Consider the following 25,586-nt stretch of genomic DNA (forward strand, 5'->3'; position numbering starts at 1 on the left):
CAACCCCAGGGACTGTAGCCCACCAGGCTCCTCTGACCATGGAATTCTCCAGGCAAGAATACTGGAGTAGGTTGCCATTTTCTTCTCCAGGGGATCCTTCCCGACCCAGGGATCGAACCCAGGTCTCCTGCATTGCAGGCAGATTCTTTACTGTCTGAGCCACCAGGGAAGCCCAAAGTTACCAAATGACCCGGCAATGACCCAGCAATGTGATTCCTAGGTATAAACACTCAAGACAAATGGAAATATCAGTCCACACAAAAATCCGCACATAAATATTCACAGCATCATTATTCTTATTAGCTGTAAAGTGGAAACAACCCAAATGTCCATCAGCTGATGAATGGGTGAATAAAATCACTAATCAGCTGTTTTAAAAAATTAAGTTCTGATTTATGATACAACATGGATGAACCTTAAAAACATGATACTAAGTAAAAGAAGACAGTCACAAAAGGCCGTATGTTATATGATTCCATTTATTTATTTATTTATTTTTCCATTTATTTTTATTAGTTGGAGGCTAATTACTTTACAATATTGTAGTGGTTTTTGCCATACATGAATGACATGAATCAGCCATGGATTTACATGTGTTCCCCATCCTGAATCCCCCCTCCCACCTCCCTCCCCATCCTATCCCTCTGGGTCATCCCAGTGCACCAGCCCCGAGCACTTGTCTCATGCATCCAACCTGGACTGGTGATCTGTTTCACACTTGATAATATACATGTTTCGATGCTGTTCTCTCAGATCATCCCACCCTTGCCTTCTCCCATAGAGTCCAAAAGTCTGTTCTATATATCTGTGTCTCTTTTTCTGTCTTGCATATAGGGTTATTGTTACCATCTTTCTAAATTCCATATACATGCGTTAGTATACTGTATTGGTGTTTATCTTTCTGGCTTACTTCACTCTGTATAATGGGCTCCAGTTTCATCCATCTCATTAGAACTGACTCAAATGTATTCTTTTTAATGGCTGAGTAATATTCCATTGTATATATGTACCACAGCTTTCTTATCCATTTGTCTGCTGATGGGCATCTAGGTTGCTTCCATGTCCTGGCTATTATAAACAGTGATATGATTCCATTTAAATGAAATAGCCAGAATAGGCAAATCTATAAAGACAGAAAGTATTGATAGACAATGGTTGCCTGGGATGTGGGAGTGGAAAGTGACTGCTAATGGGCACAGAATCTTTTTTTAGGGGCGATGAAAATGTTCAATTTAACTGTTATGATGAGTGTACAACTATATAAATATACTAAAAACCATTTAAGTGTACACTTACAAGAGTGAATTGGATGCTACAGGAAACACATCTAAATAAGGTTACTTTTTTTTAAGCAATGAAAAAAAAGATAAAGATCTCTGCTTGAATTCCACCAGTGGCCCTTCCATCTGCTTTGGAGGATGTCATAGCCACCACTCAGTTGTCACATAGCCAGCACTGATGTGAAGTACAGATTACAGTGACAAGTTGAAGAGAACATCAAAGAAAGTTTATGTGTCTGTATCTTGAAGATCCATCCTCTAGACTGGAGGATGGCTGGAAGATGGCCTAAGCTCTCAGGGACCATTAAGGACAAAATATACTTCCTTGATGCACTAATACCACTAGGGAACTGTCCATTTGGGAAAAAAACAAAAGCTATCACCTAAAGAAGAGTGCTGCACAGATTCAGAATGGGGACTGACTTCATCAGCAAGCTGCACCCATAGAACCTGTTACTTTTCTTCCCATAATAGTGTAAGCAAGAGAAACTCTGCAGGAGACCCTGAGACCTGTAAGGAGCAGTGTTATGACACATCCCAAGCATCTGTGTTAGTGACTAGTCAGGCTCACTTGAAGTCACACATAGAAGCACGTTTTTGCCCTCAATTTCTGCCCTCACTCAATCTCACTGAGGCAAATAATGGTTCTTCTTAAAGTCAAAGTCTTCTGGAGAAGGATGGCTTGTCCAGACGATGGTTTTTTTGGTCCCTGGCAATGTCCACAGGTGTTCCTACCCTCTATTCAGCTACAAAAAGATATCTTAGAGGCTCTGCATGTGACCATTCTGTGCTGAGATGCTCAACAACAGAATCTCTTCATGGGAATGAAAAGGAATCACATACTGCATCTACTCAAAGTTGGGTCTGAGGGTCTTGAAGCTGGTCACATGCATCAAGGGGACATGAGATCAGATAGGTAAAGAGGGGAACTATCATTTATAGTACTGTCTTCTTCCCAGGAAAACACAGGCCAGAACAAGCAAGAAGGGTGAGAAGGAAGGGAAGAGGAGAGAGGAGGGGAAGGAAATCAAACCAATCTGAAATACACCCCAGCCTGTGACTCACTCACCCCTTGGGTCAGGTTAAGTTTTATTGCTTAGAAACCCTCTTTCTAAAAAAAAAGACAGAAAGAAAGAAACCCTCCTTCTACATGACTGGGAGACTGTAATACCGTCACAGAAATGAGTGAGGTAAGACTATAACCATTAAAATCACACCAGTCCAAGGGGTTGAGTGTAAACGTAAGTTTACTTTTACATATGTACATGCAGATTTAAAATGAAAGTTCTGACTATGTGCTCATTTATCTGTTCTACTTACTTTTGGACTGCTGGATGGGGTTTCACGGTTGTTACAGAAGCTGGCCCGCCTACAGCGGTAGAAGGCTCTTGATTTTCTGTAGCTTGATTTTCAGGTCGGAATTTCCTACGGATGGGCTTTGATGGGGGCTGAGAATATGGTATCTCCTGTGGATTAAAAAAAAACAGTTAAACAAGTAAATGCCACCCATCTTGTCAATGCCTTATGTTCCTCCTGGCCTGTCATGTGCTCTATTCAAACTCCACATCCAAGGACATGTGGCTGATTTGTGGCATGGCAAGACCTGGAGGGACCATCAGATTTCAGGGGCCTTTCCTTCTTTTTTTTTTCCATGTTTGCAGCCTATTACCTTTTTGTTACCTAGAAGGACACAGGAATCAGGCGCCCTCTTTACCTCCTGTCCTTTCTTTTTTAAATGCTGTGTGCATCTCACATCACAAGGCCTTTCCTTACTAAAGACAAAATTCTCTCTTTCCTTACTTTGGGGCTTTGGGGAATACATTCTAAATAAGTTCTAAGTTTTAAAGTTTGTAGAGGTCTTCATCATAAACTCATCATTCTCCTACCCTGTGCTCTTACATCAAGCCAAGATGGTGAGCCACTGTGTCTTCTGGAAGGAGGTAGCTGACCTGCTTTCTTGGAGGCCCTACCCCATCTGTCCTCCCAAGCATAGGCACATGCTCTGTGATGGGAGGAGGGCCTGAGAAAACGGGGCAGAAGAGAGGAGGGGGAGAAGAGCGCGCGTTCACGGAGAGCACGGTCAATGAGTGAGCAAATGCACTGGGGCTCGGTGACACGGTGGGCCAGGGTAAACTGCGGCACAAAGACTAGAAAGGGGAGACCACCCAGGCCCCCTCAGCACTTCTCAAGGCTCAGCAGGGTGCAGGGCTCTGCTAAGGGCCCTCCCCATTGCTCCTCTTGGTCTTGCCAAAAGCAAGGCCACCATATTTAGATTAGAGGTTGAAGATGGAAGTACAAACTGTCAGAGACATCAAGGTGGAGCCTAGGAATCATCAGGACCCTAATCTTCACAAAGAACCCAGATTCAAGGAAATCTGGATCATAAACATTCATGTCAGGGCATGAAAACTTTAAAACAGTCTATCGGCTAATAGAGGCAAGCAGCCTTGGGGAGGGATCACAAGGCCATCACAGTAATGCCCTCATGCTGGCCTTACCTTCTTTGTTGGACTACTTTCCGCAGCTTGAGAGGGGGCCCTGTTCAACTGGGGATGCAACTCGGCCTCAGATGCTTGTTCAGACTGTAGCAAAAGATCACAGAAAGGGGAAAAAATGCAAAAATACAACCACCTAAATGTGTAGTAAAGAGAGCTTAGGAAAATAGTTACTAAGGGGAAACAGCCAAGGATGGTCAGATCTGCCAATCCTTGAGAAACTTTCTCTAGACCCTGCTATTCCCTCCCATCTCTCCTCCCAGCACTGTTCAATCTTAGGAAAAGGAGTAAGAGGAATGTCTTCTATAATTGGATGTATGTATTGCTAAAAACTAATGCTCTGAAACTGCAAACTAAAAATAACAAGGCCTAGTGAAAAAGTAGGGGAAAGAAATTATAATTTCAACTCAAACACTAAGAAATACAATAATTATAATAAAAAAGCACTGAAATTTTTATTTTCAATTTCTGATAAAGAAACACTAGTAGACATGACTGTTTACCTTTAAAAAAAAAAGGAGAGGGGTAAGCGTGATGGAGGGAGGAAACAGAAGGATTCTGGCTGCTGAGGGATATGGAGTCCATGAATAAAAACACAAAGACGGGGGAGGAATGGCCCCAAAGGCCTGCAAGACAGTGGGGCCACACGGCCCGATGGCGGAGCCCAGGGAGCAGGGACACCCCGTGTGGCTCCCTACCTCCCAGGCTTACTACATTTGGTGCTGCTAGAGTCCTTGGTTTTCAGCAGCTACTAGCCAGTGATGCAAAATGTTAACAAGTGAACCAATATGACTTCCATGTTATTAGTCCTCTATAGACTCACAAGCTAATCTGCATCACCGAAACACATGGCAGCACACAAGCTGTGGCCTGAGCGCACCCACTTCATCGCTAACTGGGCCCTCTTCAAGCTCTAGTGGAGCCCCGCTTCTTCCCTCCTCTGACCCTACTCCTCTCCACCTCTCCTGCCAACTGCCCTCAGCACGTCCCAGCTGCCTCTAGTCTTCAGAGACCAATGTCCAGCTCCGCACTCTCGTCTCCATTTGTAAAGCTCCTGTCCCTAGGATCTGATGAGCCAGTGTCCTACTTGGAAACATTCTCACTTCCTGTTATGGCTCCTCTTATCCCTCAGATGTGGGGTTGCGGGTTCTCCTGCTTTATTTTCCTCTCCCTGTTCACTCTTCCCCAGAGTAAGCCCATCTGCTCCTACACTTCCACTGCCTGCCCTGGATCCTTGGTGCCCAATCCACTCCCACTCCCTGCCTCTTCAAAACCCACAATGCAGGCACTCAACATGCCTGATTTCTAGTTCCAAGTTTTTCTTATAGCTTTCTCCTTTCCATTAAGGCTAACTGTATTATTACCATTGCTGTTACTGTCATTAATAGATGTATACTATGAACCACCAAAACCTTGCTATGTGTCACATGTTGCTCTAGGTGTTTTCCATGGATTATTGCATTCATCATCACAGCCCTAGGAGGTAGAGGGGAAATTGAGGATCTAGAAGGCAAGGAATTCACCCAGGATTATACAAATAGCAGAGTGTGAAACCAGGCTTCAGGTGCCAAAGCTGGGCTGTGACCACTATTGCTATATAGCTGCCAGCACTCTTGGGCCTGAGTATTATTCACTCAAGAAATATTTATCCAACAGCCATGACAGGCAGGGCATGTACTAGAACCAGTGTTCAAGGATGAATAAGTCCCAGACCTTGCTGATGAGGAGCTAGAAGTCTAGTAGAAAGGCAGAGAAATGAGTGGGCAAACAGGCTTCAGGGGAATAAGGACTCTGCCAAGGACATGTGGAGCCTATAGGAACAGCTGGCCTTGTGGGTGACCAAGACTCAGGCAAAGGTGGCATCCCAGCTGCAAGCTAGGTGAACGGCCAGATGTGGCCAACTAGAATGATCCTGAACAAAGCCTCTTGATGAAAGTGAAAGAGGAGAGTGAAAAAGTTGGCTTAAAATTCAACATTCAAAAAACTAAAATCATGGCATCTGGTCCCATCACTTCATGGCAAACAGATGGGGAAACAATGGAAACAGTGACAGACTTTATTTTCTTGGGCTCCAAAATCACTGCAGATGGTGACTGCAGCCATGAAATTAAGACACTTGCTCCTTGGAAGAAAAGCTATGACCAACCTAGACAGCATATTAAAAAGCAGAGACATTACTTTGCCAACAAAGGGTCATTTAGTCAAACTATGGTTTTCCAGCAGTCATGTATGGATGTGAGAGTTGGTACCATAAAGAAACCTGACCATAAAGAAAGCTGAGCACCAAAGAATTGATATTTTTGAACTGTGGTGTTGGAGAAGACTCTTGAGAGTCCCCTGGACTGCAAGGAGATCAAACCAGTCAATCCTAAAGGAAATCAGTCCTGAATATTCATTGGAAGGACTGAAGCTGAAGTTCCAATACTTTGGCTACCTGATGCAAAGAACTGACTCATTGGAAAAGACCCTGATGCTGGGAAAGATTGAAGACAGGAGGAGAAGGGGACAGGACAGAGGATGAGATGGTTGGATGGCATCACTGACTTGATGGACATGAGTTTGAGTAAGCTCTGGGAGTTGGTGATGGACAGGGAAGCCTGGAGTGCTGCAGTCCATGGGGTTGCAAAGAGTCGGACAAGACTGAGTGACTGAACTGAACTGATCCCTCCCATCAAGAAGCTTACAGAAGCCTCTTAGCCTCATCCACCAGAGGGCAGACAGAAGAAGCAAGAAGAACCACAATCCCACAGCAGCTAAAACAAAAACCACATTACAGAAAGTTAATCAGGATGAAAAAAGCAGAGAGTTATGTCCCAGATGAAGGGACAAATATAAAACCCCAGAAAAACAACTAAATGAAGTGGAGATAGCAACCTTTCAGAAAAAGAATTCAGAATAATGATAGTGAAGATGATCCAGGATCTCAGAAACAGAATGGAGAAGATGCAAGAAATGTTCACCAAAGCCAGAAGAACTAAAGAACAGTGATGGACAATACACTATAAGGAATCAGTAGCAGAATAACTGAGGCAGAAGAATAGGTAAGTGAGCTGGCAGACAGAATGGTGGAAATCACTGCTGCAGAACAGAATATAGAAAAAAGAATGAAAAGAAATGAAGACAGCCTAAGAGACCTCTGGGACAACATTAAACGCACCAACATTCACATTATAGGGGTCCCAGAAGGAGAAGACAGAGAGAAAGGACTTGAGAAAATATTTGAAGAGATAATAGCTGAAAACTTTCCTAACATGGAAAGGAAATAGTCAACCAAGTCCAGGAAGCACAGAGAATCCCAGGCAGGATAAACCCAAGGAGGAACACACTGAGACATATAGTAATCAAAATGACAAAAATTAAAGATAAAGATAAAATATTAAAAAGCAACAAGGGAAAAACAACAAATAACATACAAGGGAACTCCCATAAGGTTATCAGCTGATTTCTCAACAGAAACTCTACAAGCCAGAAGGGAATGGCATGATATATTTAAAGTGATGAAAGGGAAGAACCTACAACCAAGAATACTCTACCCAGCAAGACTCTCCTTCAGATTTGATGGAGAAATCAAAAGCTTTCCAGACAAGCAAAAGTTAAGAGAAATTCAGCACCATCAAACCAGCTTTACAACAAATGCTAAAGGAACTTCTCTAGGCAGGAAACACAAGAGAAGGAAAAGACCTACACAAAATAAACCCAAAACAATTAAGAAAATGTTAATAGGATCATACATATTGATAATTACCTTATATGTAAATGGATTAAATGCACCAACCAAGACATAGACTAGCTGGGTGGATGAAAACATGTACATGCATGCACTTTGACTTAACACATCACTCCGTTTGACCCTCAAAATTGTGTGTAATTATTTTATATTGTTAGGTTAATCATGTTCCCATTATGGCTTGCAGTTATAATTATCTTTTATTTTTTGTCTGGCTATTGATTGTGAAAACTGATAAATATCTTTTACTATTGTGATTATGTAACTATTACTCACTTAATACCATTGTATCATGATTGGTCAACAGAAAAATAATAGAATTCTATATCACCAAAACTACCATTTAATAGAAAAACCTGTAATCACTTTTTAAAATCCAGATGCATATCAGAATTATCTTGGAATTTTTTGAAAAATACAAATGCCCAGGTATTGCTTTTTTTCTCCAAAGCTCCAGATATGTTTCTAATGAGCAGCCATGTTTAAAAACAACTGGACTATATGATGATCTTTTACTTTTATCTAGTTTGTTTCACTTTTTCTATTTCATATTCAGTGCTCCCATTTCATTTAGTTTATGTTTTCCAATTTCTCCATCTCTTTTTTTTTTGATGTTCTTTCTCAAGCCTTTATCAAGTGTAGTAGAAAAGCTTTAGAAAACATGAATTTTTGCCCAACTAAAAATTTTATGACATTTTGATTCCACTTGTTTGACTTAGTATGAATAGAATGCTAGATTTCTAATTTAAAAAAATAGATACACAACAAGCAACAAAGGTTTACTGTATAGCACAGGGAACTACAGTCAATATCTTATAATAACCTATAATGGAAAATAATTTCAAAAATAATATATGTGTATATGTATAACTGAATCACCTTGCTGTGCATCTGAAACATTGTAAGTCAACTATACTTCAATAAAATTTACATATTAATAAAAAAAGAAAAATATTTTTTCATTCTGCTTTTGCAACAAAAACTTGGACAGGTCACATGGACTTGGAAGGTGCTGCCACTTAGGATGTTGAGAACTACTGAGGAGCTTTGATGGGACGACATGGGCTCTGTTCAGCTGGCTTCCCAGAAAGGGACATAGGCCCAGGGAGGCAAGCATTTGGATTCTCCACCAGAAGAAGGGATCATTCACTTATTCAATTAGACAGATAATTATTTTATACATCTGATGTGCCACTTTTCAAGAATCCTCATCTCGAGCTCTGCTTTTAGGCAACCTGACCTGAGACACCAGGCAATGTGCTCCTGGAAGAGGGGAGTTAAAGCATTCTAGTATGTTTCTCCTTGGGCTCTCTCTTGAATAAACTTTTCTGGGAGAAGCCAGCTGCCATGTCCTGAAGCACTCAGACAGCCTTGTGGAGAGGCCCACATAAGAAGGAAGTGAAACCTCTTGCCAACAGCCATGTGAGTGTGCCATCTTAGACGTGAGTCCCTCAGGCCTTGTCAAGCCTTCCAGATGACTGCTGTCACAGCTGACATCTTGACTATGGCCTAATGAGGGACTCTGTGCCAGAATCACCCAGATGAGTTTCTCCTGAATCTTTAACTCATAGAGACTTTGAGATATAAATGTTCATTATTTTAGGTCTCTTAAGAAACACTCCAGTATGTCTGGGACTTGGGGTCTAATAGAGTGGAACAAGAGTGAACAGTGGAGAAAAACGGGAAAGTTGAAGCTGGAGCAGGACAGCAGAGTAGACCACACGTGGTCTTACGGACTGTTGTCCTGGCTTGTTTTATCGGCACTCAGCACCATTCCCCATGACTAAGCTCTTCCCTGCACTGAAGGGGATCGGAGCCTAGGAACTACATTTATAAAATCTCCTTTCCACACAGTTCCTTGCTGCCACTAAGAGTCACTCATATGAAATCAAAGAAATAAGAAAAAACAAGCCATATTACTGCTCCTCTGACAGCGGTAGGCAGAAAAGCATAGGCTTCAGGAGTCAAAAGTATCTTGCCATGGACTCAGGCATTTCCCTGCAAATCATGACTCTGGTGCTGCAGACAGCCTGAGCATTTCCAGCTGTTTCCTTCAGTTCTTAGAATAGCTACGCTTCCTGAAAATTGTGGTAAACCTGATAGCATTGGCCTTCACCCACCTTCACTTCTCTAGCACATCTAATTCTTTTTGTAAGTACCTAATTCTGTGCATGAAATCTCTTCCAGTGTGAAATACCTAGAGTGGGCTCTGTTTTCCTGACTACACCTTGGTTGGTACATCCATGTTGAGGATTTAAAGCTTATCCTGGGGGTCACAGAGGTCAACAAGAGATTTTAGGTAGGGAAGTAATCTGACAAGATTTGGTGTTTTAGGATTATTCTGAATCTGCTGAGTGAAACAGATTGGAAGAGGCCCATACTGGGGGGAGGGAACTCAATTAGAAGGTTAAAGAAGAAAACAAGACAAAAGACAATGGTCATTCAAACCAGTGTGGTGAGAGTAGAGATAGACAGCTTTGAGAGCTATTTGGACTGGAGACCGGATACCTCCTTGGAGATTGGTGGAGTGTGGGAAGTGAAAGGAAAGAACAGTGACACATGGAATCCTGGCTTCCATCTTAGACAATGGGCAAATGGTTGAGAGAGGAAACAGTTTAAAGAAACAGCAAAGAAACATGACCACACAACAGCTGAAAAAAAACTAAGCAGACTCATCACAAAGCAGTGCTAGAACCACCCATCCAATCCGGGTTCCAAGGTAACACCAGTTCCACAAATTTCTTAGAGGAGAGATTAGCAAACTTCTGTAAAAAGCCAATAGTAAATATTTTCAGTTGTCCAGTAAATATTTATTCAGTAAATATTTCAGTTTGGTCTCTGGGTCTCCAGGTCTCTGCTGCCAACCTGCAACTCTGCTGCTGAGTGCACAAGCAGGTATAGAAAATACAAGGAATGGGTGTTGCTGTGTCCCAATAAACTTTATTTACAGAACAGGTGACAGGATAGATTTGGTGTGTGGGTCACAGTTTGCCAGTCCCTGACCTGGAGGGGAAAAGATCCTACACATAAGGTCAGGAAACACTGCACAGTCTCTCTCCCTCTTAGAAATCCAGAGAACGCACAGCACACCACATGCTTTGAACTCCTGTGAGGTAAAGGAAGCCACTGCCTTTGTTTAACCCAGCAGTTCCCCAGACTTATTTGGCTTCAACTCCTTATTCTCATATAATTCACATTACCACCCAGCAAAACTAATGTCCTGTGTAACACACTCGGGGAAACACTGACCTACAGACTGGGTTTTAGAGGAACAAAGGAAAACCATTACACCTGGTTTGAAAGGCAAACACCATTCAAGCCAAACATACACCGTCCCCTTCTAGCCCTGGCCAAGAGTGTGAGGCAGGGCAAGGACATTGCTGCAGGGCAAGAAAGGGCTCCCTTCCTGCCTCCCTCTTTCTCTGCAGTAGCAGCTGTTATTGCTGCTGCCAACTACTTCTCTGTATGAATTTGTTTACTGGGCTCCTTTAAAACCTCCTGGACACAAACACAATAAAAATCATTCCTTATGGTAGTTAGATTAACAGAACACAGATAAATTATGGATTTTTTTCCCTTAAAGTAGCTTAAAACAAAATAACTCAGGTTCCAGTTGCAGATGAGCTCACAAAGGCCCCGTGGTGCCCGTCTGAGACCAGTTGCTCATCACATCCCCTCACCTGGGCCACTTCAGAAACTTCAGTGGGTCTTTTCCCAGCCTTTGGTTTTCCCCCTGGTCCAATCCATCCTGCATACCACTGAGGAACTCATCTTGCAAAGCACCTTCTCATCAAAACATATGTTTTCAAAGCCCCTTGATGGGTCCCTAAGGCCTGGGCACACAACTCACTCCTTCAGCTGGTTAAAGCTCTTCCAGCGTCTGGCTCCAATCTTCCTCCACATTATAACTGCACTAGTTTGCCCATCTGGAACCCACTCCAGGCACATAACTATTACCTAAATCTTCAAACATATCAGAAGTTTCTTCTCAACTCCATTCTGTTCTAGACCTTCTAGCCCAGTGGTTCCCAAATAGAGCTGCACAGGAGAATTATCTGGGGAATTTTTATAAATTACAGGCTTTTAGATACTATCCCAGACTTCTCTAATTGGGATCTCCTAGGTCTGGAGCATTACAACTTCTATTTTAATAAGCTCCCTGGGTGATTTTTATGTAGACTGCCCAGACCAACTCAGGACCACCGATGGCCCAAACGCTTCAGTTAAAAAATGAGAAACCCAAGTCTCCAAGGTCCTAGTCTGGAAAAGGCCACAGGTGCACCAGTAAAAACTAAGTAGGTTTCTTAATTGTTTTCTTCTCCATTTACCATGGAGGGAATAGGTGGTATATGCAATATGGTTTCACAAATAAATATATATTTGAAGTTGGAAAAAAATTTTAGCAATAAGACTTTTGTTTAAATGTCAGATTTGCAACCAAAAAAGAATCAAATCTCATTTAAAAAGTAAGTAGTCTAGTTGCAAAACCAACTGCTACCATGTGAATAACTGATGACTTTTTAAAAGTTGTAATATTCATGCAACTGACAGATTAGAAAAAGAAACTCAAGTTTCATTTACCTCCCAAGAATCCAGGCAGATCCCAAGACAGAATCACAAAGGCTGAGGCTAATTTCTAGACAGATGAACAAACAATCCTGCTATAGCCTCTCAGGGATCTCCAGCATCTTATTGATATCCTCAGTGTCATTCAACCTGACTCCCATCTCTGCTGGGTAAGGACACACCAGAAAACCATGTGGTCAAACCCAGGCATAGAAGTTGCAGAACCAATAGCCAGCAGCACAGTGGCCACAACAAATTCCATCATTTCAGTCAGTCTCAGACAGAGAATCCAGAGGACTGAGTTCTCTGTAAGAACAATTTCCAAAATCCATGACCCAAGTCACTTGTGAGAGATAGAAATGGAGCTGAAGTATAAGCACCTGGAGGGCAGGAGCTGCATCTTACTTCACTCTTGCTTCCCTGGTACTGAAGCTGAAGGTCAGCAAACAGCAGGTCCTCTGATCAATGTGTGCAAGGAGCTAGTAATGAATCCAACACTATTTCATATTCCAGTGCACAAGTCAAAACCGTCATCCCATGTTAACTGGCGCCACAGAGCAGAGCAGGTACAGGGCACAGACTGTGGAGTCAAATTCAGGCTTGGCATTTGCTTGGTACATAACCTGGACATCGGCTTAACCTCTCTGAGCCACAGCTTCATCATCTGCAAAAGGGGATAATCCACCTAACTTCTAGTGTTGTGAAGATTAAGTGAAACATCTGTCTTTGAAGGACAGGGAGGCCCGGCATACTGCAGTCCATGAGATCGCAAAGAGTCAGACACAACTGAGCAACTGAACAACAGGGTGCTAAGCACAAAAACAGAGTAGCTTTTCATTAATGGCAGCTGCTATCCTGATCAGGAAGAAAATTATAATTGGTTTCCCAGGCATAGGATCTACTTCTGTAAGTAGAAGTTAACATAAGGAACTTTCCCCCTCTTGCCAAAAGATGAAAACCTTGAGCGGGAGAGTGCACCTCAAAGTCCTACCTTCACTTGATGTTTTACCACACTTATAATGTTGAATTCCTTTCCCATTTCCATTGCTCTGTATTAATGATGGAGGGTTTCAATAACACTTTTTCTAACTGCTCATACATAGGCTGTGATAAATGTCCCCTTTGGGGATGGCATGGCCCTTCCTACATGAGCCAGGTCCATCAGAGAAAGGTGACTTCAGAAAAAAATTCAATTAGAAATAGCTGGCTAGAGAGGTAGCTATAAAAATTATGTAAGAGTTAGGAATCAGCCATAAAATAAACTCAGTATTGATGAGGGTGTAGAAGTAAAATGAGAATACTGTTGATGGAGTATAAATCAGTACACTTTATAAAACCATTTGGCAGCATCCACTAAAGCTAAACATATGCTTACCGCATGACCCAGAAATTCTACTCCTAGGGATAGACCCAAGAGAAATGAAAATACACATCCACTCAAAAACTCATACATGAATATGCATAGCAGCATTATTTATAACTGCCACAATTTGAAAACCACCCAAATATCCATCAACAGTAGAAAACAGTGATATATTTGCATACACAATGAAATACTATACAGCATTGATCTACAATTGCATACAACGATCTGGATGGATCACACAAACAGCATGTAAGGAGAGGCCAGGCACAAGAGTATACACTTCATGGTTCCACTTATATAAGGCAAGAAACAAGTAAAACTCATCTATGCTGTTAGGAGCCAGAACAGCAGGAATCCCAATAATAAGAATTGGAACTGAAAAATAGTGTAAGAGGGATTTTCTGGGTGCCAGTAATATTCTGCTCCTTGATATAAGTGCCAATGACACATGTGCTGAGCTTGTGAAAATTCATTGAGATGCACACTCAATGTGTACCTACTGATACATTTTATACTTGAATAAGAAGTTAAAAAATAAATTCAGTAAAGCCAATTTCCTGTAATGTCCTTAAAGTGCCATCTAGTGGCACAAGTTAAATAAAAACGAGGAGGAAGATTCATTTCTAGTCAAAAACATGGCCTCATTTCTAACATTTTGGGACTGGGCTGGAACAGTCCCTAGATTTAAAAACCAACAAATGCCACAAAAACAAAAACCCTACCCCCTGGCACAGAGAATCCTGACACAAAGATTCAGTGGTAAAGTAAAGCTGCCTACAACAGAGCAGGCTGGTACCAATGAGCCAATGATGACGTACAGCCCTTCCAAACTGTGCCTGCAATCAGCCACGGTGGGAATATTTACAACACGGATGTCGGCAATGGCTACAAATAGTAGCTTTTTCTTTCATCAGAGAGATTTACCAGCACACCAGTAAGGGATACCTACAGAACTTGCTGAGCAGAGCACGGTATTCAGGAGACAGGAAGAAAGAGCTCCTTTATCCTGTTTTCCCAGGACAGGCTTCTTTCCCTCTTCCTCACCTTGAAGGCAAGGCCATAGTCAATTTCTTCTAATTATGCTTGAGAAACACAGAGTTGGGAAGGTCCACTCACAGCAAGCCTTTGAAGCTGTCAGGTGAACAAAGGATATTTGCTCAAGGTTCTGCTAGTGAAGTCTGAAAGAGTATCTTGATCAGATAAAGGTCCTCCAGGTAAAGCCGCAAACTATAGACATAGGCATCGCAATCCTCATGTTAGGAGATGATGGGTTAAAAGCTATGGAGGACTGTCTTTATGCTGATTCTTTTCCTTATCATTTCCATTATTTAAAGTTACAGGTGAAAATATGGATTTCACCTACAGATTGTAGTTTATTGACCCTGATGTAGGCCAGCCATGAAAAATCACAGATGTGGGAAAGAACGTGATTCTAACACAACCCAGTCTGGTACTCATTCTGGGCTCATGATCACAAAGTTCTGGCTGTCCTGAGTCTGTAATTCTGTTTGCCAGCTAGACTCCACCTCTGCTTTTTGGGCCTGTACTGATAATTATAATAGCTCATTGTCGTGAGAGCTGACCACATGCAAGGCACCATCCTAAGCGCTTTAGAGATCTTGACCATCACAACCTTATGAGAATAAACACTACTACTATAGTCATTTCACAGATGGTGAAACTGAGACACAGAGAGGCTAAGCAAACCTGTCCAAAGACACACAGCCAGTAAGAGGCAGAGAGAGGATTTGAACCCTGAGTCCATGTTCTTAACTATTCTGTCAGGCTTCCTCCCTAGCCCTGCCCTCTGGGTGTCCTTTACCATTCACTCCTAATGATACCACAGCAGAAGGGGCACCCTCCTACCCTGCTCTGCTTCTGCACTTGCTTCTCCCTTGACACTCAGGAGTGTTTCCTGGTTTCTGTCACTGTTTAGTGGGGGATAGGTGTCAGAGAAGAGAAATAAGAATCCCATTGTTCAGGAACCTAGAAATCAGGCATAGCTGCCTCCCAGGGCAAACACTGGGCTATTTTGTTAGTTATACAAAACATGGTGTCCAGCTATCACCTACAACCCTTGACCATAGAGCATGAGGAAATGGGTTTAGATGAGATACACAAAAAATGACAGTTACATAGATGCACCATGAGAGACCATAGGCTGGAGGGCATTATGCATAACTGCTTTCAGACAATGGGTGAGACTGAAGGAGCTGAAGGAGAAGGACCACATCACAATCTTTGCATTCCTACAGTTCTCAGCCAAGTGTGGGCCTCTCATAATCACCTTTTGTTAACACGTGATGAACTGAGTAGATGAACTTAAGGAATCTTCCAGAGGAGTGATGCTAGCATAGTAAGCTTTACACAGTAACATCACAAGCAAAATATAATAAGGAGAAGGAAAACAAGCTACTAGTGGTGGGATGAAGCTAATTTATTAAGAGGTTTCAGAATATAAAATGTATTGGTGATAATGTGTCAACTCTGTTGTTAAGAAGAGAGAAGTTAAGAAAAATAACTCTGAGACACGGTTGCATAGTAGAGCATAGTAGGAGGAGCTGGCACTCGGAGTCTAGATAGTCTAGGTCAGAACAGCAGCTTCAGGCCTTACTTGCTCTGGGCAAATTTCTGAAGTTCTTTGTGCCTTAGTTTGCTTATCTGCAAATTGAGGACAGCAACAGAACCTACCATACATGGTTGCTAGGATTAAATGAGTTAATATTTATAAAGCACTTAGAAGAGCAGCTGGAACATAAGCACTATATGTAAGTACTTGATAAATTAATAAAGTAAATAATCACAAAGCCTCAATGGTTTGTATACTTTTAAAATCAATTTTGAAATGCATAAACAATAATTATTTATGATTTAAAACTTCTGCCTCTTTTTTTCCCCTCTTTGAAAGCAGGATATGAAATACACTTGGCTTTCTGCTATACCAAATATGGCCCAGTGACCAAAATGTGAAAGCTCTTTTGGCAAAGATGAACATAAGTCTGCACTGGGGAAGGCACTTTAAAAATAAACATTTTAGCTTAATGTTAGGAAATACTTCATATTTAGAAAATGGGCACAGAGACTGAAAATCCATATTAACTTGTGCTTAGCAGATCTATAGTTACTTTTTATGATGTGCAATGAATACTTTTTTCTTTCTCTTTCTCTAAAGGTTTATCATTAAATTTCAAGCACCTACCCAGAAACCTTTCCCAGTTTTCCTCTTCTACAAAAGCTAGCACTGTCACTTACTAGCTATAAGGCTCTAAGTACCTCACTTCTGCTTTCTGAACTTAAACTTTCTGTTCCGTAAAATGCTATGCAATGACAGATGACAGCACAAGCAAAAAAGTGTTAAAATAAAGACTGAGACACACTTAGCAGCAAGATAAAGATCTTTGTGGGGCCAAATCACAAATTGGTAGGCAAGGCTAAGGGTTCAGATGTAGGTGGAGGGAGCTGAGTGCTCAAATACAGCAGAGTAAGGGCTTTAAATGCCCCATATGAGGCAGGGGGCCCATAACAAGATTCCCTGAAGCCAGAGAACAAGGTGACACTTCACTACCTGTAAACCTACAAAGCGAGGAAGAAGTCTGTGAAGGTGTTCGGGGCTGCCTACTTAGGAAAGGAAGCAGAAGCAAATAGAACATCATAGCCCAGTCTTGGGCTCAGCCACCATCTGGTATCATCTGCACGATCCCTGACATCTGTACTGGAAGGAAGTACTGAACCTCAAGAAGAAGAATTAGCCCTAGACTAGAGGCCCATGGGTGCAGGACTGTGGGATATGGCTGGCAGAGACACCACTGAACTGCTAGAAATGGAGGAATTTGGAGAAATGAGAATGAAATTTAAACTCCAATTTCAAATAAAATGTTCAGCAAATTTCAAAAAAAAATATGAAAGGAAAAAACACAGCTCTAAGAATTTACTTCTGACAAAAATGAAGACAGAACAATAAGTAACTTTAAAATAATTTTATTTAGAACCCACAAAGTTAAAAGTAGGAAATACATTCCAAAAAGGAACAGAGAACTATGAAACAGAAATTGGGAAAAGCAAAACAAGAACAGACTGACATAAAAAGAATGGACTATAAAACCTGGAATCATATACAGTTACTCAAAAAGAGTTATAAGTTTAGAAGTCAAAGATTTCATCCACAGCCAACCCAGAGAGATCATGACATAAAAAGATGAAGAGCCATGACTAGAAATAAAAGATGTGTTGACAGACAGAAACATACCTAATGAGTTTCAGAAGAAAACAGAAGAAATAAGTAAGGAATAAGAACTTGCAGAGACATGACTGAGAGTGCTCTAAAACTAAAGACACGATTTTCCAGATGGAAAGTGCACACCAATCATCATCTAGAATAAATAAGTTTAAATCTATACCTAGACACATCACAGTGAAGTTGCAACAGAACACTGAATATAAAATTTTAAAAGCTACCAAAGAGAAAAGATAGTCACTCCAAAGGAACGCAATGTAGATTCACAGAATAATCAGCAGCAACAGAAGTAAATGCCAGACAAGAAGAAGGTAATACATTCAAAATGCTGAAGGAAAATAACCTTCAACCTAGAATTCTACATGCAGCAAAATAACCACTTAAGAGAAAGGGCAATAAGAGTTTACTATTCAGAGAACATAGATGGATTTTAAAAACTATTAGATGATGTATTTCAGTAAACGGTTTCTTTGAGCCTCAAAATTGCTGGAGTTATCGTAACTCTATGATTATGCAATGTTATATGCTTCATCACAAGTTCTGAGAGCATGGTCTCTTAAAAGTAGCTTCCAAAGGCCATTTTATTCTGATAGAGCTTTGACTTGGTTTTGCTTCTCATAACACTTTTTTCCTTTCTCTATATCAATCTTTAGTTGAAAGAGCAAATCTTTGTAAGAAAAACTGCCTAATTTTCCCACCAAAACAGCTGTTTAAACTCCTACCAATTACTCAGGAGTCTACTTCCAAATGGTAAACAGTAAACACGTGACATTTATGATTGAAACATACAGAGACATTCAAGGATACTCAAATTCATATACCTACTACTCAGAGTCTCCTCAAAATAGAGAATGCACTTATATAAACAAGTTATCATGAGATAGCTAAATTATAAATTAATTACTAAGTGACCCTTTTAGACTAATAAAAAGAGTTAGTGGAAATTCACTGAGGAATTGACTTCAATGGCCCAGTGACAAGACAACACTGGCCAGCAACAATGGGAAAGGGATTCAAACTCTGACCACAGCATAATGGCCAATACCTTCAGGATCACCTTCAGAGAGAACACCTTATTATCAAAAGCTTTTAAGTGGTACAATCAATTTTCTGTATTCAGATATTTTCTACTATTCTCCACGTAGTCATTCTAATGGCTTTCTAATATTCTATTAAGTGGATATACATACAATACTCTTAACCAGACCCTTCTTCTCGAACATCTGTGTTGTCTGTACTGTTTTAATTTTTATTGATAATACTAAAATAAATGTCATATAGAATTTTTTCTTTCTTTTGAACTAGTTCCTGGGGAAAATTCTAATGGCATTTGTTGAAAGATGGCACATGTTGAGTGGTCCTTTTAAAAGGAGGGAATTATAATTAATCTTTCCTCCTCTACTCCAATCTCAGTATCTTGTCACTCCCTCTTTTCCTCGAACTTCTCACTATAGCCATTTCCTTTGCTTTTTTAATTTCTCATGCAGAGTCAACTGTACTACTTTTCAAATTTCTTTAATAAATCCTTATAAGAGGACTTTCAGAACTCTCAAAATTCTATCTAAACCACAACTGTTTCTTCATGGTATACCAACCTAGGATTACAATTAGCTTTCTGAGTAAACTATGAAACAATTCTACAACTAGGTATCATAGAGTGAAATGTACTGGCAAAGTCAATACAAGAAAAAAGGTCTTACACAAAGCAGAATAATCTACTTGAATCTTCAGCCTTGATTAATTCAAAACAGTGTGATCTATAATGAGAGATACATTTATCAGAATCTATTTTAATTTAAAATACAGCCTTTTATTTTAACTAGAGGACAACACAAGATTAATTACATTCTTGGTCAGTAAAGCTAAAGGTTTGTCCATCTTGCTGATCTTCTCAGAAACCCAACTTATGATTTCAATGATTTCTTGCTTGTTTTCCTATTCTCTATTTATCTCCACTCTTTATTATGTCTTTCCTTCTGCTAGCTTTAGGTTCAGCTAGTTTCTCTTCTTTTTTATAATTGAAGTATAGTTGATTTACAATATTATATTAGTTTCAGGTGTACAGCATAGTGATTCAGTATTTTTATAAATTATACTCCATTTAAGGATATTACAAAATGGCTATAATTTCCTGTGCTGTATCTAATCCTAACCCTTGTTGCTAACCTATTTTATACATAGTAGTTTATACCTATTAATTCCATATGCCTATCTTGTACCTCTCTACTTCCCTCTCCCTGCAGTATCCACTAGTTTTCTTTAACTGTGAGTCGATTTCTGTTTTACTATATACATTTGTTTGCTTTGCAGATCCCACACATAAGTGATAACACAGTATTTGTCTCACTTCACTAAGCATAATACTCTTTAAGTCCATTCACATTGCTATAAATGGTAGAATTCCATTCTTTTATATGGCTGAGTAATATTCCTGTGTGTGTATGTGTGTATGTATGTATGTACATATGTGTGTGTATACATATGTATGTATGTACACACACACCACTTCTTTAACCATTACTCTGTTGATGGATACTTAGGTTGCTTTTGTATCTTATAAATAATGCTGCTGTGAACATTGGAGTCCATGTATCTTTTTTAATTACTTTCTTCATTTTTTTTAGATGATTACTCAAAAGTGGAATTGCTGGATCATAGAGTAGTTCTATTTTCAGTTTTTTGAGGAAAAAACTTCCATACTATTTTCGAAGTAACTGCACCAATTTACATTTCTATTGACAATGTACAAGAGTTGCCTTTCCCCCATACCCTTGTCAACATTTGCTATTTGTGGTCATTTTGATGACAGCCATTCTGACAGGTGTGAGGTGACGTTTCATCATGGTTTTGATTGCATTTCTCCAATAATTAGCACCACTGACCATCTCTTCATGCGCCTGTCAACCATCTACCTATCTTCTTTGGAAAAATGTCTATTCAAGTTTTCTACCCATCTTCTAGTAAGGTTGTTTTTATTAAAATATTGAGTTGTATGAGTACTTATTTATCCTGGATATCAGTCCCTTGTTGGTCATATAATTTGCAAATTATGTTTTCCCATTAAATAGGTTGTCTTTTTGTTTTGCTGATTATTTCCTTTGCTGTGCAAAAGCTTTTAAGTGTAATTATGTCCTATTTGTATATTTTTGCTTTTATTTCTTTTGTCTTAGGAGACAGATCCAAAAATATATTGCTCTTACTTATGTCAAGGACTATTCTAGTTTTATGGTTTCATGTCTTATAGGTAGATCACTAAATCATTTTAAGCTTATTTTTGTATATGGTGTGAGAAAATATTCTAATTTCATTCTTTTACATGTAGCTGTCCAGTTTTCCAGCACCATTTACTGAAGAGATTATCTTTTCTCCATTGTATATTCTTGCCTCCTTTGTCATAGATTAACTGACCATACATGCATAGGTTCTGGGCTCTCTGTTCTATTGGTCTATGTGTCTGTTTCTGTGCCAGTACCATGCTATTCTGATTACTGTGGCTTTGAAGATAACTAGTTTGAAGATAACTAGTAGCTCCTCTTACATTTGGAAGAATTTTTCTTTGAAGCTGTCTGATACAGGACTTTCATTTGCTGGGAGCTTTTGTTTTTTAATTACAAACTCAATTTCACTATTAGTGATAGGCCTGTTCAAATTGTCTGTTTCTTCCTGATTCAAGTTTTGGCAGACTGTATGTTTCTAGAAACTTGTCCATTTCATCTAGGTTGCCCAATTTGTTGGCATATAACTATATGTAGCATTCTCTTATTATTTTTTGTATCTCTGTGAAATTGGTTATTTCTCCTCTTTCATATCTTATGTTGTTCATTTGGGTTCTCTCTCTTTTCTTCTTGATGAGCCTGGCTAAAGTCTAATAATTTTGTTTATCTTTTCAAAGAACAACTCTTGGTTTCCTATTTTCTAATGTGGGGTATGTTATTTTTTTGGTCTATTTATTTCCTCTCTGATCTTTATGATTTCCTTCCTTCTGCTGACTTTGGAATATGTTCTTTTTCCAACTCCTTTACATTGTTTAGGTCTTAAGGAAGGCACATATCCCTATAACTTTCTTTTTGGAACTGTTTTTGTTGTATTCCACAGATTTTAGAAATTGTATTTCTATTTTTACTTATCTTGAGGTATTTTCTCTTCTATTCTCTGATCTCGTCATTGACCTATTGGTTTCTTACTAGCATGTTGTTTACTCTCCATGTGTTTTTGCTTGTCTTTTCTGTAATTGATTTCCCTTTCATACCCTTGTGGTTGGAAAAAGTGCTTCACATAATTTCTATCCTCTTAAAATTGTTGAGACTTCCTTTGTGGCCTAGCATGTGATCTATCCTGGAGAACATTCCATGTGCACTTGAAAAGAATGTGTATTCTGCTCTTTTTAGATGAAATGTCCTTAATATCTATTAAGTCCATTGGTCTGCTTTGTCATTTAAGACCACTGCTGCCTTACTAATTTTTTGCATGATCTATCCATCAATGTATGTGGGGGTGTAAGGTCTCACACTATTATCGTATTATTGTCAATTTCTCCCTTTATGTCTGTTAATATTTGCTTTATATATTTAGGTGCTCCTGTATTGTGTACATATATATTAACAAGTATAATATCCTTTCTTGTACTGATTCCTTCTTTGGTTTCTGTTATAGCCTCTGTTTTAAAGTCTATTTTGTCTGATATGAGTGTAAATGCTCCTGCTTTCTTATCATTTTCATTTGCATGAAATATCTTTTTCCATCCTCTCACTTTCTGTGTGTGTGTGTGTCTTTAGCTCTACAGTGAGTGTCCTGTAGAAAGTATATAGATAAGTCTTGTTTTTATATCCAGTTAGGTATCCTATGTCTTTCAATTAGAGCATTTAGTCCATTTACATTTAAGGTAATTATTCATATGAATGTTCTCACTGTTATTTTGTTAACTGTTTGGGGTGGGTTTTTTTAGACTTTTTAGTTCCTTTCTTCTTCTTTTGTTCCCTTGTGATTTGATGACTATCTTCAGCGTTATGTTTGGATTCCTTTTTCTTTCTTTTTTTTTTTTTCCATTTATTTTTATTAGTTGGAGGCTAATTACTTTACAACATTGCAGTGGTTTTTGTCATACATTAAAATGAATTAGCCATGGATTTACATGTATTCCCCATCCCAGTCCCCCCTCCCACCTCCCTCTCCACCCCATCCCTCTGGGTCTTCCCAGTGCACCAGGCCCGAGCACTTGTCTCATGCATCCAACCTGGGCTGGTGATCTGTTTCACCCTAGATAATATACATGTTTCAATGCTGTTCTCTTGAAACATCCCACCCTCGCCTTCTCCCACAGAGTCCACAAGTCTGTTCTATACATCTGAGTCTCTTTTTCTTTTTTTGCATATAGGGTTATCGTTACCATCTTTCTAAATTCCATATATATGTGTTAGTATACTGTAATGGTCTTTATCTTTCTGGCTTACTTCGCTCTGTATAATGGGCTCCAGTTTCACTCATCTCATTAGAACTGATTCAAATGAATTCTTTTTAATGGCTGAGTAATATTCCATGGTGTATATGTACCACAGCTTCCTCATCCATTCGTCTGCTGATGGGCATCTAGGTTGCTTCCATGTCCTGGCTATTATAAACAGTGCTGCGATGAACATTGGGGTGCACGTGTCTCTTTCGGATCTGGTTTCCTCAGTGTGTATGCCTAGAAGTGGTATTGCTGGGTCATATGGCAGATCTATTTCCAGCTTTTTAAGGAATCTCCACACTGTTTTCCATAGTGGCTGTACTAGTTTGCATTCCCACCAACAGTGTAAGAGAGTCCCCTTTTCTCCACACCCTCTCCAGCATTTATTGCTTGTAGACTTTCGGATAGCAGCCATCCTGACTGGCGTGTAATGGTACCTCATTGTGGTTTTGATTTGCATTTCTCTGATAATGAGTGATGTTGAGCATCTTTTCATGTGTTTTTTTGCCATCCGTATGTCTTCCTTGGAGAAATGTCTGTTTAGTTCTTTGGCCCATTTTTTGATTGGGTCATTTATTTTTCTGGAATTGAGCTGCAGGAGTTGCTTGTATATTTTTGAGATTAATCCTTTGTCTGTTGCTTCATTTGCTATTATTTTCTCCCAATCTGAGGGCTGTCTTTTCACCTTGCTTATAGTTTCCTTTGTTATGCAAAAGCTTTTAAGTTTCATTAGGTCCCATTTGTTTATTTTTGCTTTTGTTTCTAAAATTCTGGGATGTGGGTCATAGAGGATCCTGCTGTGATTTATGTCGGACAGTGTTTTGCCTATGTTCTCCTCTAGGAGTTTTATAGTTTCTGGTCTTACATTTAGATCTTTAATCCATTTTGAGTTTATTTTTGTGTAATGTGTTAGAAAGTGTTCTAGTTTCATTCTTTTACAGGTGGTTGACCAGTTTTCCCCAGCACCACTTGTTAAAGAGGTTGTCTTTTTTCCATTGTATATCCTTGCCTCCTTTGTCGAAGATAAGGTGACCATAGGTTCGTGGATTTATCTCTGGGCTTTCTATTCTGTTCCATTGATCTATATTTCTGTCTTTGTGCCAGTACCATACTGTCTTGATGACTGTGGCTTTGTAGTATAGTCTGAAGTCAGGCAGGTTTCCTTTTTCTTTCTTGTGTGTACATCCAATATTGATTTTTGGTTTGTGGTTACCATGAAGTTTTTATATAGCAATATATAAAATATGCTATAAATATCATACAAATAATATATACATGATTCTTTTCAATTGCTGATCTCTTAATTTCAAATGCATTTTAACAACCCTGCATCTGTACTGTCCTCCCCTCATGATTAATGTTTTTTGATATCTTAATTTACATCTAGTTGGTTTGTGTATCCCTTATGATCCATTGTTTTCTATAAGGATATGTCATCTAATTTCCACATTACTGAATCTTACAGTTTTACTTTTTATTGAATTCTAGTTTCATTCCACTGTGGTCAGAGAAGATACTCTATATGATTTCAGTTTTTTAAAATGTGTTGAGACTTGTTTTGCGGCCTAACATACTGTCTATCCTAGAGAATGTCACATGTGCACTTGAGGGAAAATATGTAGGCTATTGTTGAGTAAAGGGTTCTATAGATGTCTATTGGGCCTCTTATTTCCTCATTGGTCTTTGGCCTAGTTGTCAATCCTTTGATGAAAGTGATGTATTAAACTCTCTATTAATATAGAACTGGCTATTATTCCCTTCAATTCTGTTGGTTCTGCTTCATATATTATGAGGCTCTGTTGTTAGGTGTGTATAGGTTTATAATTTTTATCATATTAATGCACTGACTCTTTTATCAATATATAATGTCATTTTATGCCTCCTGTAACAATTTTTGTCTTTAAGTTTCTTTTGGTCTGGTATTAGCATATATATCCCAGCTCTCTTTTGGTTACTATTTGTATGTTATATCTTTTTCCATCCTTTCACTTTCAATCTGTTTGTATCACTGGATCTAAAGTGAAGTCTACTGTAGACAGCACATATTTGGATAATTTTTTAATCAATTCTGTCTCTGCCTTTTAATTGGAGATTTTAATCTGTATAATTTAAAGCAATTACTAAAAGGAAGTATTTACTTCTTCCATTTGCTGTTTGTTTTCTATGCCTTATACCTGTTTTGTTCTCAACCCTCCATTACTGTCTTCTTTTGTGATTTTTGTGATAGGGTGCCATTTTTTAGGTTTTTCCTTAGTAGTTAACCTCAGAATTACAGTTAACATATTAACTTTATAACAAGTTTGAATTAATACGAACTTAGTATCAATAGTACACATTTCTCTGGTCCTGTATAGCTCTGCTGCCACCCTATATTACTATTCTCACAACCAACATTTTTATACATGTGTGCCCATTAACACAGATTTTAAATTATTTACTGGCTTTTGTATTTACCTAGTACCCGAAGAACTA

The 25,586-nt window shown here is 39.3% G+C and overlaps 1 protein-coding gene across 2 annotated transcripts in view; it reads right to left on the reverse strand.

The window, feature by feature from the left end:
- REPS2 (RALBP1 associated Eps domain containing 2) overlaps nt 1-25,586 on the reverse strand; it is a 250,518-nt gene that overhangs the window by 22,238 nt on the left and 202,694 nt on the right. For both annotated transcript variants that reach the window (XM_070464477.1, XM_070464476.1), the window contains exons 15-16: nt 3,779-3,862; nt 2,601-2,746 (exon numbers count right to left, since the gene is read on the reverse strand). In XM_070464477.1, the coding sequence (XP_070320578.1) occupies nt 2,601-2,746; nt 3,779-3,862 (230 nt within the window). The remainder of the gene's footprint in view (nt 1-2,600; nt 2,747-3,778; nt 3,863-25,586) is intronic.

This window comes from Odocoileus virginianus, unplaced genomic scaffold, assembly GCF_023699985.2.
Source record: "Odocoileus virginianus isolate 20LAN1187 ecotype Illinois unplaced genomic scaffold, Ovbor_1.2 Unplaced_Contig_25, whole genome shotgun sequence".
In the NCBI taxonomy this organism is placed as follows: Eukaryota; Metazoa; Chordata; class Mammalia; order Artiodactyla; family Cervidae; genus Odocoileus; species Odocoileus virginianus.